This window comes from Melanostigma gelatinosum, assembly GCF_949748355.1.
Source record: "Melanostigma gelatinosum genome assembly, chromosome: 21".
NCBI lineage: Eukaryota > Metazoa > Chordata > Actinopteri > Perciformes > Zoarcidae > Melanostigma > Melanostigma gelatinosum.
The window spans coordinates 1,824,344-1,840,905 of record NC_136654.1 but is presented as its reverse complement, the minus strand read 5'-3'; the positions used below and the strand labels follow the sequence as shown (position 1 = coordinate 1,840,905).

The following is a 16,562-nucleotide window of genomic DNA, read 5'->3' as shown; positions in this document are numbered from 1 at the left end:
TGCCATTTCCACATCACCTTACACTAGAGATATATGTTTATGCATGTTATTAAAAAATACGTGAAATCTGTAATAAAAGAGACCAAATTACTTTACTTAAACAAAATGAACGCTCGCCTTTCATATTCGATTAAATGTAATAAGTAGAACAGTATGAACATTCAGGCTCCCTCATGTGGCTTAGAAGTGAACTGCAGATACAAATACAAAATGCAATAAAAGACGATGGAAGTAATTTATTTACAGACGGTCTTTGGGGAAGAACGGCTGTAGAGTGACTCGAGCATGATTTTCTGAATTAGCATGAATTTTACCATTAGTGCACACGACCTCAATGCATCATGTGAGAGAGCTGGTTGTGTCTCTACATGTGCTGCATGTCGACTCTGATCTGTCGTCTCATAATCGTGCCGACGACTAAATTACAGCGAGCAACATTTAACAAGCCTGATGACAGAGTGGTCCTTCTGAAGCCGTCAGACTCTCAAAGGAAAAGCTTCTGTCTGATGGAATAATGAGGGGGGGGGGGTATTGTGTTATTGTTGAAGGGCTGGGAATATAGAGAACGGTTGATGCAGAAACCCTTAAATTATATTCTGGAAACGAGTAGTCCATCAATCCAGAAGTTGTCTGATAAAAAGTCATTTTTTATCTATCTATCTATCCATCCATCTATCCATCTATCCACCCACCCATCCATCCATCCATCCATCCATCCATCCATCTATCCACCCACCCATCCATCCACCCATCCATCCATCCATCCATCTATCCATCCATCCATCCATCCACCCATCCACCCATCCACCCATCCATCCATCTATCCATCCATCCATCCACCTACCCATCCATCCATCCACCCATCCATCCATTCAAACATCCACCCATCCATCCATCCACCCATCCATCCATCCAAACATCCATCCATCCATCCACCCACCCACCCATCCATCCATCCATCCATCCATCCATCCATCCATCCATCCATCCACCCGCAACGGTTCCTATGACATCTTACGGAAAGTTATTCCTCATTGTTCGTGCATTTTGCAGGTTATTTTATAGATTACGACATATTATTTTATCGTAGGTAACGTTGTGAACGCTGGATGAGACCAGGCTGCTGTGGTACAGCTCCTTACATGTGAGGACTTCTATTCTTTGTCATCACGGTGTTTTTATGGGTCTCGTACTGTTGGTTGAACACAGCAAACAATTCTTTCTTTAATCACTATTTTCTAATATTTTTGAGACCAAATGAATGATCAATAGATCAATCAAACAATTCACAATGAAAATTTGTAGGAAATCGATTTAAATAAAAAATTACCCAAAAATACACAGAAATATTTTCAGTATAAATTCGTTTTATGTCAATCCCTCGGCTCTTGACCATCTGTGACAGCATTATGTTTTGTGCATTAACAGCAGCAGTATGTTTGAGTTTCTGAGGTCGTACCGCTTCAGTTTGTTTCTCTCCGTTTGTTCCGGTGTGAGACTTTTAAGTGTTCACAAAGTTTATTGGATGATGAAACAAGTTTGTTGGTGGAGTGGAAACCAGTCGGACATCTTGTGAACTGTTCTTCACTGAGTTTCTCTGAGAGAAAGACGGGAGACGAGTCATCCCTCAGAGCTGGACTGTAACTAAGTACATTTACTCAAATACTGGACTAAAGTATGATACAAATACCTCAGAACAGAGTATTTCCATTTTTTGCTAACTTTCACTCCTCTACGGTTGAGTGTTGTTCTTTTTTCTCCACCATATTTATTTGACAGCTTTAGTTTTGATTGGATTACTGTAAGTTTTGAATCCATGAAATACGTCACATTGGATTGCAACTAATGATTAATGTCTTGATTAAGAAATAGTTCGGTCTATAAAATATCAGAAAATATTTCCAAAAAGTCTTCCAATGTCAGATTAAAATAATTGTTTCCGACCAACATCTAAAAACTAAAAGAGATTCATTTTACTGTCACGTAAGACGACGGAAACCAGCTGGAACCAGAGAATCAAGTCATCGGTCACCCAAAGAGTTCACCCTCAAGTTTCTGTCGCATCGGCTACTTTTCACATTCCTTCGTGTGAACTTCAGAGGCCGACAATATAGATTCGGACACTCAAACATCAGTAAACATACTCGAGGAAATTAGATGTCAGATCTCACTGCAACACACGGTTGATTCACGGATCACCGGCGTGAATATCGACGCGGCGACGTGAATCATCTCGTGTTGCTTGTGGTCGTTTAGAGAAGCAGATTTAAGACGAAGATAAAAATCTGCAGACGCCCGAAAGCTGCGAAGGGAAAAAAGGATGCCTGAAAACAGGTTTTATTACCACACACACACACACACACACACACACACACCGTGCAGCTTTTCCTCAGCAGCTTTGCAGAATGATTTCATTGTGCCTCTCCCTCCATATTTCTGCCACCCGGCCCTCCAGCCTGGATCCAAAGGCAACTATATCGTGTTTGTTTATCTCCATCTTCACAATCTCATTTTAGCTGTGCTGAAAGTAGCATTTTCTTCCTATTGCAACATCGGCAATGCTTACTTCCTCCTCTTCCTCCATCATCCCTCTTCATCCCTCTCTCTGTCCACTAAGCAGAAAAAGTCCAGTTTCCATCACCAGGTCCACCCATCCATCCATCCATCCATCCATCCATCCATCCATCCATCCATCCATCCATCCATCCATCCATCCATCCATCCATCCATCCATCCATCCATCCATCCATCCATCCATCCATCCATCCATCCATCCATCCATCCATCCATCCATCCATCCATCCATCTTGATAATTGACGAGTGGGGGTCAATGTGACGATGATCGGCGTGACGCTAATACATTCTGCCAATTTGACCCGCTCATAATCCGCAGCGCTGGTGTTTCACTGCCGGCAACGGGCGAGCGGTTTGAGGCGTTGGAGCATCGTGGACACACACACACACACACACACACATGCAGTAGAGGCCGAGTGTGTGTGTGGGTGTGTGTGTGGGTGTTTGTGGGTGGGGAAGAAACACTCGGGCTAAATTAGGAAGCGGGAGCGTTTCGAGTGGGCACGGAGAAAAAAGGAGGAAATTGGTCTGAACACGCCGGCGTTAACAGCAGCAGACGCGTACAGACGGATGTGGCTGTCTCACACTGTGGATATTAAAGCCAAGCTGGAGGAAACAAACACATCTTAACGTCACAACCAATTTGCTCTGTATGCCGCTGATTGCTCTCGCGGTGAGAAGTGACTGACGTGAATAGGAGGCGTACTGTACATCCGAGTGTCTCATTCGGCACCGAGAACCAATAACATCCTGGAACGTTTTCTAAGAACGCGTGAGGACGTTTCAAGCCTCCGTTTTTAAGACATTTGAAGCGTTTGTTGCCTCCTCGGTACGATGGAAGACAATGGAAATTAGTTTGATAATCGGTTCCTTGTTTCTTATTCTTATTCACTGGTTCCAGCTTCTTAATTATGTGAATATTTGTTGGGTTTTGTCGTCTTTCATAATCGAATATCTTTAGATTTTATTCAGACAAAACGAGCAGTTTGGAGATGTCACCTTGTGCTGTGGAAAAATGTGACATTTAGCATATTTTTCTGACATTTTAATAATCTTCACTGCGACAGATTAATCACAGAATATTTCTTCGGCAGAAAGAAGCTCCGCTGAAAAAACGTTGCTGTTGAATGTTTCATTTGTGATTCTTTACATTCTTTGAGCAGCACAAATACGTTTATATTCACCTGCGTGCTGTAGACCGCTTTACTGTAAGTTAACGTGTGTTTTTGGCAAATGATGATGGAGGCAGAATAATTCTCTGAACCCGTTATTTATATTCTGGATAGCAAGTTTTTTTAAATGGCTGAAGAAAATACGAGTTGATGTTACTTGCAAAAGTTAACATCAACCAACGGGAACATATTCGTCGACCACCAGTGAACAGGAAGTGACCATATCTGGACTGAGGAGTGACGTAGAGACGCTGTATACGTCTCTGGTAGAGACCTGTCAATCACTGTGTAGCCCCGCCCTAAAGCATCCCCTGCTTTATGGTCTAATGCAGCTTTAAATTACTAAAAACTAGTGTCGGAAATCCAAAAGTCGCTGAATGTAGCGAGAAAGTCTCCAAGTCGTCAACACTGACGGCCAAAATGAATGCTAACAGCTAACGTGGCTGTTGTTAGCAGCTTGTGGAAGTCTCAGGTGACGATCGATGAGTGGACGAGCGGAAGACGCACAGGTAGACGAGCAGGTAGCTCGTCCAATCAGAACATCCGGGCTGAATAAAAGGGTTGACCGAGCTTATCAACAACCACAGACACCAGATTTTTGTCTTTCTTTTTTTTTGTCAGAGCATTTGATTCATTGGTAGCTTCATATATTCAAATATATAAAAAATATGTTCAAAAAATATTAAATATTTTTTAAAGAAAATTACCAACCCTACTGATTGTCAAAATTATCGTTATTCATTTTCTGTAGATCTATTAATTGATTAATCGGTGCAGCTCCAGCAGCAGCCATGAAAAGCAGCCCCTCCCACAAAAAGTGCACCAGAAGTATGTCATGAGAAGGTGAACATGAGAACACGAACAAGCAGCAGTCTGAACACATAAGATAACAATCACGCTCTAATGTCAGAAGGAAAGAGAATCACGTCTCCTCAAACATGCAGCGGCTCGTGTTATTCTATCTCCTGTCAGTCTCAGTCACCAACAACATTTGCATAGCGCATCTCAAAAAGTGTTGCCAGACAGACTCAACACGCAAACAACTTCAAATGCACAACCCGACTCCAGAACACTGAGTGGAACGGCGACGCGACGCCGAGGTATCATCGCGTCCTACTGTACATGTTTTAAATAGCACAGCTGGAGTGACGGTGTAATCGCAGCGAGGAGTCACTGCGACACAAACGAGCACTTAGGCTTGAGCAGAAGAAGGGGGAGAGGGGGAGAGAGCGAGGGAGACAGAGAGAGAGAGAGAGGGAGGGTGATAGAGTTGTGGCAGTCATTAAGGGCAAGACTGCTCTCCACAACTCTGGCTTATCTTCTGCAAGGTGGAGGGTTATTCTGCTCAGGGCTCATGTGCAAAGCTGAGATACAGAACGAGGGAGAGGGGGGGAGAGAGGGGGGGGAGAGATGGTTCATTTGCAGCTCGTCCCCGTATACTGTGTAAAGGATTACTATAGAATCACAGACTGTCTTAGCTCACACTGCCTCCAATCTTCTCCACTGGACTGTGCACTCTCACCAGCTCTCTCTCTCCATCACACACACACACACACACACACACACACACACACACACACACACACACACACACACACATGCAGACACTAACACCTATAAACTCCTATAAACAAAGCTTGACAGTTTGTTCATCACGTTAAAATATGGAAAAGTGGAACGACAAGATCTGCTTGTGCCAATTTGCTTCTTTGCATCAAAATGAGATTTTTTCTCCAGCGTGTTCCAGCGGTGGAGGAGGTGTGAACTCAGCCTCCTCCTTCATTCCTTTAAACACCTTCTCTGAAAGGTCGTCATTCAGGTATTTGTTCATATCAACCTGCTGGTGTCCGAGGTGTTCGTGATGTTTCGCAGCAGGTCTTCTGGTTATCTCTCCTGCAGCTTTACTCGCTATCAGCTGGTTGGTTTGTTTTCAACGCTCAGAGCTGGTCGCGCAAAACTGCTGTAACAGCCTCCATTGAGACGCATGTCCAAAGAATGCTCGTAAAACCAGAATAATATCGGCATATCACATGTTTTAATCGGAAAATGATCCATTTGGAATATATGTACATGTCAAATCCCGATTATTGACATTGATTATAGACTTCTTTATTCAAACCTGTGCTTTTAAAAGGCACATCTAGCCGCCGTCACTCAAATATTCATATTGATATTCACACATGCTGAACACGCTCGGGACAGATGGACGAGTGGGACATGCAGGCTGATTATTCCTTCTCGTGACATTCATCTCTCCGTCACTGACTCAGGTGAAATGAGTCTGTCGATGCTTTTATTTCACTCCCGATCAGTTCCCAGCTCTCTGAAGTGGATTGTGGAAGATCTCGTGACTCCGAGTTCTCTTTGATGCCGGTTCGATATCAGTCTGTACATCTGGAGGCTGCAGCCTTCTTTCCTTCTCTGGGATACGATGGAGACGAGTTGTGCAAAATGCAGTTTTCACTCCGAGTCATTGCTCATGTTTTCCTCCTGCTTTCTTTAATCTGGAGCGTCACTGAGGCACAGAGCCCGGTGTTCTGATGGAGCCTTTAAAACAACTGTGGTGTTATTCTGGTCTCATGATGAAATCACCGCCATGGTTTCCATCATTTTCCTGCCAGAACTGGCAGATATCTGACCGATAATGACTCCCGTGTGAATGTGGACCGGCATCGCACCATAAAAACGTTGTAGAAGTCCAGATAGAAGGTGGGAGCTTGTTATTGTGTTGACAAACACATACATGTGCAGTTGCTATGAAACCATCCATATTGCATCACTTTTTAAAGAAGATCTGGAACAAAATGCAAAGTATTTGTGCACGTTCTCTGTTTTTCAAATTCAGAATCACGTTGGCTCTGATGGAAGTTGACCAGCGGTGGAGACAAACACACAGCGTGACTGAGCTTCCTCTGGAATCTGAGCAAAATATATAAATATGTATAAAGCTTCCAAACTGCAGCATCAATCTACGCACCGTTTGTTCTGCGTGTACCGGAGTTTGACCCCCGAACTGCCACAGTTAGCTTCAAATACACAAACCATCTGACGCAGTTTGACCAAGTTTAAACCATAAAAAAGCGTTGAGTCAAACCCCTTAAAGGGTGCACGCATTTCATTATCAGCGAGGGAACGTGAAGCTTTGAAATTCAGACATCTGCATATGTACAGACAGACAGACAGACAGACGTTACGGATGTTATATGTATATATATATATATATATATATATATATATATATATATGTATATATATATGTGTGTATATATGTATATATATATGTGTGTATATATATATATATATATATGTGTATATGTATATATATATGTATGTATATATGTATATATATACATATATATATGTATGTATATATGTATATATATATGTATATATATACATATATATATGTATGTATATATGTATATATGTATATATATACGTATATATGTATGTGTATATGTATGTATATATATATATATGTATGTATGTATGTATGTATGTATGTATGTATATACGCGTGTACATTTGTATGTGTATATATGAGTACATTTGTGTGTATAAAACAAAGGTAATAAATAAATGCACTGCAGTAAAAAGTGAAAATACTGGAGTACTACTTACAGTACAGCGCTACAGTAAATGTACTCGGTTACTCTCCGTAGCTGTGTTTTTATTGCCCGTGATCAATCATCTCCGGTGCTCGGTGTGTTTGCGTCCCAGTGTTTCTGAACACAGCGCCCGGGGGAGCCAGCAGTCCTCCAGCTGGCTGCCTCCCGGGTCCCAGTGAGAGGCACTGATTTGTGGCCACTAATAGAGCTCGATCCCTGACTCATCCCGTCCCACCGTTCACTCAATGATACCAATTACTCACCTTCAGGACGCGTCCCGGGCTCACACCAGGCCAAAAATATCACTTTCTAATTACCGGGACTTCCTCTCTGAGGTGGAATTGATGTCTGGCCTCGGATCAGGTTTTTGTCCTCTCGTTGGCGGAGAGGTGTGGAGTTAAGGTACGCCTGAGTGTTGCTGCAGCAGTTTAGTGGTGTCCAGGGGCTGAATTCAATCATACAGGGCGGCTGCTTGATAACCTCCATCACATACCTGCTCTCCACCCACCCCTCTTCTCATGTGACCTCTTCATCATGCAGCCTCTCATCTCATCCTGAGTGTTGGTATAACGAGGTTCGATGCTCGGACCAGGATGAGCTCATACAGCACTCGAGGCTGTACCTACGAAACATGACATGCACTGGAATTCATAGATATCCCACAAAAGCAAACCAGAAAGTATAAAGACCGCAAAACGTCCCACAGGGCCGGTAGGAGTGGAGGTGGACGAATCAAACAAACACCGTTCTTTCCTCCAGGAGACTTCTGTTCATACAGTTATTTGTCACGTAACCTCCGCACTAAAGTAACGCCACTTCCATCGTTTTTATCACACTTTATCACGATCTTTTCCTAAACCTAATTAAGTATTTCACGATCTTTTCCCAAACCTAACTCAGTATTTCACGATCTTTTCCCAAACCGAACGAAGTATTTCACGATCTTTTCCGAAGCCGAACGAATTATTTCACGATCTTTTCCTAAACCTAATTAAGTATTTCACGATCTTTTCCCAAACCTAACTCAGTATTTCACGATCTTTTCCCAAACCGAACGAAGTATTTCACGATCTTTTCCGAAGCCGAACAAATTATTTCACGATCTTTTCCCAAACCGAACGAAGTATTTCACGATCTTTTCCGAAGCCGAACGAAGTATTTCACGATCTTTTCCCAAACCGAACAAATTATTTCACGATCTTTTCCTAAACCTAACTCAGTATTTCACGATCTTTTCCGAAGCCGAACGAAGTATTTCACGATCTTTTCCCAAACCGAACGAAGTATTTCACGATCTTTTCCGAAGCCGAACGAAGTATTTCACGATATTTTCCTAAACCGAACGAATTATTTCACGATCTTTTCCTAAACCTAACTCAGTATTTCACGATATTTTCCTAAACCGAACGAAGTATTTCACGATATTTTCCTAAACCTAACAAAGTATTTCACGATCTTTTCCTAAACCTAACTCAGTATTTCACGATCTTTTCCTAAACCGAACGAAGTATTTCACGATCTTTTCTAACTAAGTAGTTTCCTGTCAAGACGGACGTTCATTTTAAGACTGTATTTATGTAACAAGCAAAATTGACACGTGTTGCTGGAAAACGCACGAAAAAAAATGGATTGAAAAAACAACTTTTTCAATAAATGTCATACATCCTCTTCCACTTCACCCTCCACTCTGATCCTCTGCTGCTCATCACCGAGGCGTGCCCTAAATTATTATTCCCTTTGAAGACGGGATCCTCACGTTTCAGATCTACTCCCGCTGATGTTAACACATCTGCAGGGTGGTTCCAGTGACCCGGCTGGCACAGAGTTCCAGAGACGACACCCAAAAGAAAAGAGTCGTCTTCATGAGCTCGGGCCGATGTTGATCCGGTGATGAATGTCAGTGTTTACTGACCGTGCACCGGCACCAGCGCCGGATAAATGTCACACGGATGCATCACGTGGGATTATTTGTGCTAAAAATGTACCTGGCAATTATTAAATTATTATTAAAGCCCTCCTTCCTCATTGCATCGTCAGCATTAAAGCAGACACACACAGGAACACTTGAACTAGCAGCTCTCTATTTCAGTATATCTTAAGGTTTGAGAGGCGTGAGGCTTTGAAGTGTGTGACACTCACAGAGGATGACAGCTGAGTAAATAAACACCGTTATTTAAGAGGAGTAAACCTCTCGTGTACGTCTGACGTTATCTCTCAGCTACCAGACTGAATTAGGTGCTTTTGGAGCTGAAGTCCTTTGACGTTATCGCCATTAACAGCCACTAAAATTGATCAGTTGAACTCAAAGTTCATTACTAACAGACGACTCATTTGAACCAGATATGTGCTTTAATTGGTTTAATCTGTGACCAGTAATAAACAGAAGCGTAGGGACGATAATGTTGTTTGATATCGGTTTGTCCTCGTCTTTGCTCCACACTTAAGATGTCACTTTAGGTTAATTTTGTTTGAAGCCAGACTCTCATTAACCGCTAACTAACCGCTTCATCTTGAAGAAGAAAACTGAAAACGACGTGACCTACATGAGGCGCTTTACTTTTAGCCGTACGCTCCATTGACTCCATGAGCGCTATCCATTCGGAGGTGCTGAATTTGTTGTGATGAAAATGCCTTTTTATTTCATTTTCTTTGTCTTTGCTGAAAGCTCAGTGCAGTATTTCGATCAAGTCTTCAGGTATCGACCGACGTTCGTTCAAAGGCTCAATAGTTTGATCAGTCGTCTCTTTCAGAGGCTGAACAGACGATCAGATGACTCATCGATTCTGAATTGAAACCTTTTCAATACTCATTGCTGCTCTGTGATCCTGGTCCTCTGTGAACCTGGTTCTCTGTGATCCTGGTCCTCTGTGATCCTGGTCCTCTGTGATCCTGGTCCTCTGTGAACCTGGTCCTCTGTGAACCTGGTCCTCTGTGAACCTGGATCCGGCAAAAGTTTGGAGACAGTTTTATATTCAGCGGAGGCAGACCTCGTTCTAAATATAGCCCGCTCCGTGTTTGGATTCAGATCTTGTTTGGGTTTTATTTGAATGTGCGATGCCCTGGAGAGCTGCATGTTCTAATGTGTGGACGGAGGAGCAGCGCTTTAGCTCTGTTTTATTCTTTCACTCATTCCTTCCTCGGTAATGAAGGCTCTCTGCTGAACGGAGGGTTCCCGATGGAGAGAGAGAGCAACACGCAGCTACAAGTGAACTCGGCTGCAGCCACCGGCTGGAACTTAGAACATGATTGAGAATATCGGGAAAGATGAATATATGAATCCGTGAATGCGTCAGTGGGAAAGAAGACAGTGAAATGAGTGGTCAGAGGAGGACAGTGGGAGGAACCTTCCACTCTTTAAATGAAGGGCTGAAGGATGAGGTGCACAGCTTTCTGTTACAGATAAAGAACAGAATACACTCCGATCTTAATGTGATTGATATCATGTTGTATTCTTTCAAACCATCCTCAGACTTATTGTGACCAAAATATGTTCTTGAAGAGAGTTTTTGCTTTGCAAATTATTTTATTCTAGAAGTTTGTTGCAGTAAGAACTACTCGCTAGCTAGCAAGCTAATCGCTAACATGCTAGCCAGCTGGAAACATGCTAACACTAGCACGTCACAGTAGCGTCCCTGCATTGTGACGTTATTCGATGTAAAATGTTGTACTCAGAGCTAAAAAACAATCAATAAAGTCACAAGATTATTTAAAAGCCATATTTGTAGCATAGACCACAGTCTCATAACTGTGTAAAACCCGTCGGTTTATACCGACAAGAGTTAAAAAGAACGTGAACGTTGCGACGAAATGAATAATTTACGTTAGTTTCCTCCATTAACAGTTTCCGCTACGGATGTTATTTAGGTCTAATGCACCAATCTGTGGGTCAATTGATTTATTTTGCCTTTTCAAGTGTCTCCCGGTGTGACTCGGACATGTTTCAGTGGCTGTGACGGGATCGTTTACCGTCAAACATTAAGTCTGTGAGCAGCTGACAGATTAGAAATCATTTGGTCCAGAAAATGTCAGAGAACAGTGAGAATCATTGATGTGTTCCTGCTTACAGTCAAAAGACATTCAGTTTACAATATGATTTACAAAACAGCAAGTCCTCACATTGTAGCTTCATACTCGACTCGACGGACTAATTGCTTTATAATTCTGTTGATTTAACGGTCCATTCATCAAACAGCGTGAGCTCTAAACTCTGAGCAGGCCTGCAGCAGATGCATGCGGACGACATCGGACTGCAGCTCGTGTCTCATGATTGATGGTCCCGGTATAGACAGGTGTATATGGTATACATGGTGCAGTAATATACATGTACCGTGTATACTGTCAGCTGCTGCAGCCACACAACAACAACAACAACAAGCCACAGCTCAAACACTCGGGAGGAAAATCATTTGAAGTCAATTTGAGTGAAGCACACAGACAAGTACAAATTATTAGACCTCAGCCCGATGAAGCCATAAAACTAACAAATGGCCTCTGTCAGACCGCGGCCAACAGCAGCCAAGGTTGTACTAACAACACACACACACACACACACACACTCCATCCGCCTTGTAATGAGAAATGTTTGGACGTGGCCTTGGAATTCATCCCAGACGGCTGAAATATGGTTTCAGTGGCACGACGACAGTCCCCCGTTTGGTTCCTGCTCTCCGCTCAACAACACAATGCTGCAGGAACGAGCCCTCAAACACAGAAATGAGTGTTTTCACACTTCCTGTTCCTGCGTATGGAAGCTTTTTAATGTCTGACATGAACTTTAGCTTTTTACTTCTGATGATTGTGTCATAAATCTTTTTCTTTGATGATCTCAAACCGAATGGAAGGATCTCATTGGTTTGTTGCGGAGGGAACCAGCGTGAGGCTAACTTCCAGCTGGAGCTACAAAATACCAACATCCCTGCAGCTCTCTGTAATGAGCACAAAATAATAAATCATGCGGACAGGCGGCTTTAATAACGTGTGTGTGTGTGAGAGGGATAACACATCGTTTATTCTGTGTCTGAAATATTCGAAGCAGCAAGGGAAAATAGATTTCATGTGTTCGGGTTATGTTGAAGAGAATTATGTCCGATGAGGTAATTACAAGACAGCCGTCCTTGTGGGCTTACCGACATGTTTGCAGCATTAATGTGTTCTAAATAAATATATTAATAAGCTCCATGCATGTGAGTGAAGCTGAAATATTACTTGTTCCTGATGGCGACGACATCACCGTTAAATATTCAACAACCTGAGCAAAGTGAGCCAATTAAAGGTGAATTCATCAGCTGGACTCCGATCACCAAACACTTATATTTAGAAATGAAGTCAAATGCAAAAATCTGTGACCAAAAAACCCCAAAGTAGACGCCAGTGAGTGTGAGTCTGTGAGCGTGACTATTCACCGTTCACTCCATCAACACGTGATCTGATCACCTCCACGAGTCAGCGGTGCTTTGTGTGCCTCTGGGATCCCCGGGACAGTTGTTGGAGCAGACAGATGTTGCAGCTGTGTAGCTGGAGGTGTGTTTGTGTTGTGAATGGGACAATAAGAGAAACACACACACACACACACACACACAGTGCAGCGATGCTCCAGGACGTCAGTCCTCACATCAACACTCACAGCGTTTGCTTTTGAAAAACTGTGTCTGTACTTTATTCTTTTACTAATCTGATCTTAAACCCCAATATTACATATTTCTATCATGTGATAATGAGGCGTGGTTAGTTGTCTCACTCGTGTCTTTCCTTGAAACCCGCTGCAGGTCGAGAGAAGAGAAAGGGCCCCATGATCTCCGCCAGCGATGCCGAGTTCCCGCGGGATTACCACACGCTGGCCGGCGGCCGCGGGGCCCGGCGGTTCCCCGGCAACACCAACACCAACGGGGGGTTCACGTCCTCCTCGCTGGACCGCCGGCACAACTCGGTGGCCGCCAAGAGCCTGGAGGCCCTGAACAGCATCCACAAGGCGGACATCGAGCGGCAGAGAGACGCCCTCATGGACCTCCAGAAGAACAAGTTCTCCAACAGCCCCGGCAGCCTGTCGCAGGGCGCCGCCACCGCCGCAGGACGACAGGTAACAAAGACTGAAGGATTAAACTCTTAATATAATGTATTATATTAAGAGAAATATCTCAATATCTATGCAGCATGATAGAAGGTTTCATCCGTATCGTTGCTTTAACGAGCACATTCACGGTAAACGCATTTAAACGGCACAGATCGGGAGCGAGCGAAGGACTTTCAAAGTTAACGGAAAGATTAACGTGAGACAACATCCGGTTTTCAGAATAAGATGCCAACAAAGTATACGTATTGCATAATGGAAATTAGATTAAATGAATTATATTCACATTACGTATAGAACATGCTGCCTGCATCTCGTGAGTTAAAGGGAAAATACACCTAAATTGTGCGTAAAGTGTCTTTATTCTTTGATTTGATGGTTGCTGGAAATGAATAATACCTGACTGACAGGCAATTAAGATATTTTACGAAGTAAAAACTGAACTGAATTTGTATCTTCAAATGGCACATTTTAAAAATGTTTAAGGTGCTCAAAAATGTTTTTCTCAAAAATTCCACACAATGACTCATGCATAAGTTCAGCACAAAAATGGGTAATATCACAATATTTGAGGTGCTACAAAAATATTACAAAACACAAAACACGAAATGAGGCTCTACGTGCTGTATATACGTTGAACGATGAATATCTTTACAGCCTCTCCTCTCTGTTCAGTCAAAGATTCACTGAATTATTGTCCTGTGACTGTTGGTCTCACGCGAGTCGATCATGGCTTCAGATTTGCGTTGAGAAGCGCAGAATTAAATGTTTTTTACAGGATCTGGTTTCTGAAAACGGTTTATTTTGGGTGACATTTTTAAACGAGACTTGTAGAATAAAGTGGTTTTAAAGTGTCAAATCCGACGTCAGTGTCTGTTGTTACAGCTTCTGGCTCTGATAAGTGAAGCAGTTTAGACTGTTTGTTCTTCCTCTGGTGGCAGGAAGACATATAACCACACTGAGGGCAAATAATACAACCCCGCAACATGTTGACTTTGTGTTTTTTTAACTTAATGAGTCACTAATGCCTCATTCAGTCCAACACGCTGACAGCAAAGTTGCTGAAGAAAAGGTTTCCCTTCAGGCTTTTCTTCTTGGTTAAGTTTAGGGAAAGATCTTAGTTTTGGTTAAACTCTTAAAGCCCTGAAGGAGCTTACGGACGGACTACGAGTTCGAAGTGAAACTTATTATTGGAGATGAATCAGCGTTCATCAGCGAAGTTATGAACGTCTGTTTATTGAAACATAACTGCGTATCATCATTCATCCTGTAAAGAACTTTATGAGATGTTCATCCAAGAAAGGGTCATTTTTTACATTTCTGTCAAACAAATTGCACACTTTGTGTTATTAGGAGCTTCAAAGCCAGGCTAGCTGTTTCCCCCCGCTTCCAGTCGTTATGCTAAGCTAAGCTAAACATGCTCCGTATTTAAACCCACCGACGTGAGAGGGACATCAAAGAGAAGTGAGTGCATTCCCAGGATGTTGAGCTGTTCCTTTAAGTCTGCTCTCTCCTTCTCCAAGCCTCCCGTCAGCTTCTGTCCATCACGTCTCCTCCTCTCTCGTCTCCTCCTCCCTCGTCTCCTCCCTTTGCTTCTCTCATGTGCTGTGTCTATTCACCACAAACCACACCGTCTATCTCCTGACGAAAAAAGGTGGACTGACACAGAGAGAGACAGAGGGAGAGAGAGAGGGGAAGAGGGGGAGAGAGAGACAGAGAGGGGGAGAGAGAGAGTGAGAGAGGGAGAGAGAGGGGGAAAGGGAGCGAGAGGGAGAGGGGGAGAGAGAGAGAGAGTGGAGAGGGAGAGAGAGGGGGCAGAGGGAGAGGAGAGAGCGAGGGGAGGGAGAGAGAGAGAGAGGGGAGGGAGAGAGGGAGAGGGAGCGAGAGGCGAGAGAGAGGGGGGAGAGGGGGGGAGAGAGAGAGGGCGAGACAGAGAGAGAGCGAAAGAGAGAGAGGGGGGAGAGAGATAGAGAGGGGGAAAGGGAGCGAGAAGGAGAGAGAGAGAAGGGAGAGGGGGGGGGGAGAGACAGAGAGAGAGAGAAAGCGAGAGAGGGGGGGAGAGAGACAGCGAGACAGAGAGACAGAGAGAGAGGGAGAGGGGGAGAGAGAGACAGAGAGGGGGAGAGAGAGAGAGTGGAGAGGGAGAGAGAGAGGCAGAGGGAGAGAGAGAGAGGGGGGAGAGAAACAGAGAAACAGAGAGAGAGAGGGGGAGAGGGAGAGAGAGAGAAGGGAGAGAGAGGGGGGGAGAGAAACAGAGAGACAGAGAGGGAGAGAGGGAGAGAGAAGGGGTAGAGAGCGAGAGAGAGAGGGGAGAGAGAGAGAGAGGGGGGAGAGCGAGACAGGTGGAGTCTGCCATCGTCATGGCAACCCACCGGTTTTTTTCCTCCCTCTCCATATGTTCTGAGTGAGAACTAACGGCAGCAAGGAAAGAGAGACGAGAGAGAGAGAGAGAGACAGGGGACGAAAAGAGGGAGGGTGTTTTTTTATCGTTTGAGTCAGGGACAAGAGGAGAGAGAGGGTGACGGACAGAGAGAGAGAGAGAGAGAGAGAGAGCGAGAGAGCGACAGAGAGAGGAGGAACAGCAGCAGGAAGAGATGCTAACAGCCTCTGAGGCTCTACTACGGGTACCAGGGAGGGAGGACTCTGGCGGATCCTCGGGCTCGAGGAAGACACCGAGCTGCAGTGAAGAGGGACAAAATAAAAAGAGAGAAAGATGGAGATGGAGAGGAGGAGGGGAGGAGGAAGAAGAGGGAGGCGTGTGGAGCGGGAGGATGCACGGGGCGGCCGACCTGCTCATTAAGTAACAACGGTAACTCTCTCTCTCTCTCTCTCTCTCTCTTTCGCTCTCTCTCTCTCTCTCTCGCTCTCTCTCTTCTCTCTCTCTCTCTCTCTCTCTCTCTCTCTCTCTCTCTCTCTCTCTCGGTCTCTCTCGCTCTCTCTCTCTCTCTCTCTCTCTCGCTCTCTCTCTCTCTCTCTCGCTCCTCTCTCTCGCTCTCTCTCTCGCTCTCTCTCTCTCTCTCTCTCTAACCTCCGTCTTTGCATTCCTTCAGCTGAGATGTTTTACTGAAGCGTGACGCTGCTGCTGCTGCTGCTGCAGGAGTGTGTGTGTGTGTGTGTGTGCGCGCGTGTGTGATGTGCAT

At 44.1% G+C, this 16,562-nt stretch overlaps 1 protein-coding gene across 1 annotated transcript in view; it reads left to right on the top strand.

Moving 5' to 3' along the window:
• srcin1b (SRC kinase signaling inhibitor 1b) overlaps positions 1 to 16,562 on the top strand; it is a gene marked incomplete at its 5' end in the record, with an annotated part of 57,545 nt that overhangs the window by 4,222 nt on the left and 36,761 nt on the right. Inside the window, one exon of the mRNA XM_079292940.1 lies at positions 13,121 to 13,431. Within this exon, the coding sequence (XP_079149066.1) occupies positions 13,121 to 13,431 (311 nt within the window). The remainder of the gene's footprint in view (positions 1 to 13,120; positions 13,432 to 16,562) is intronic.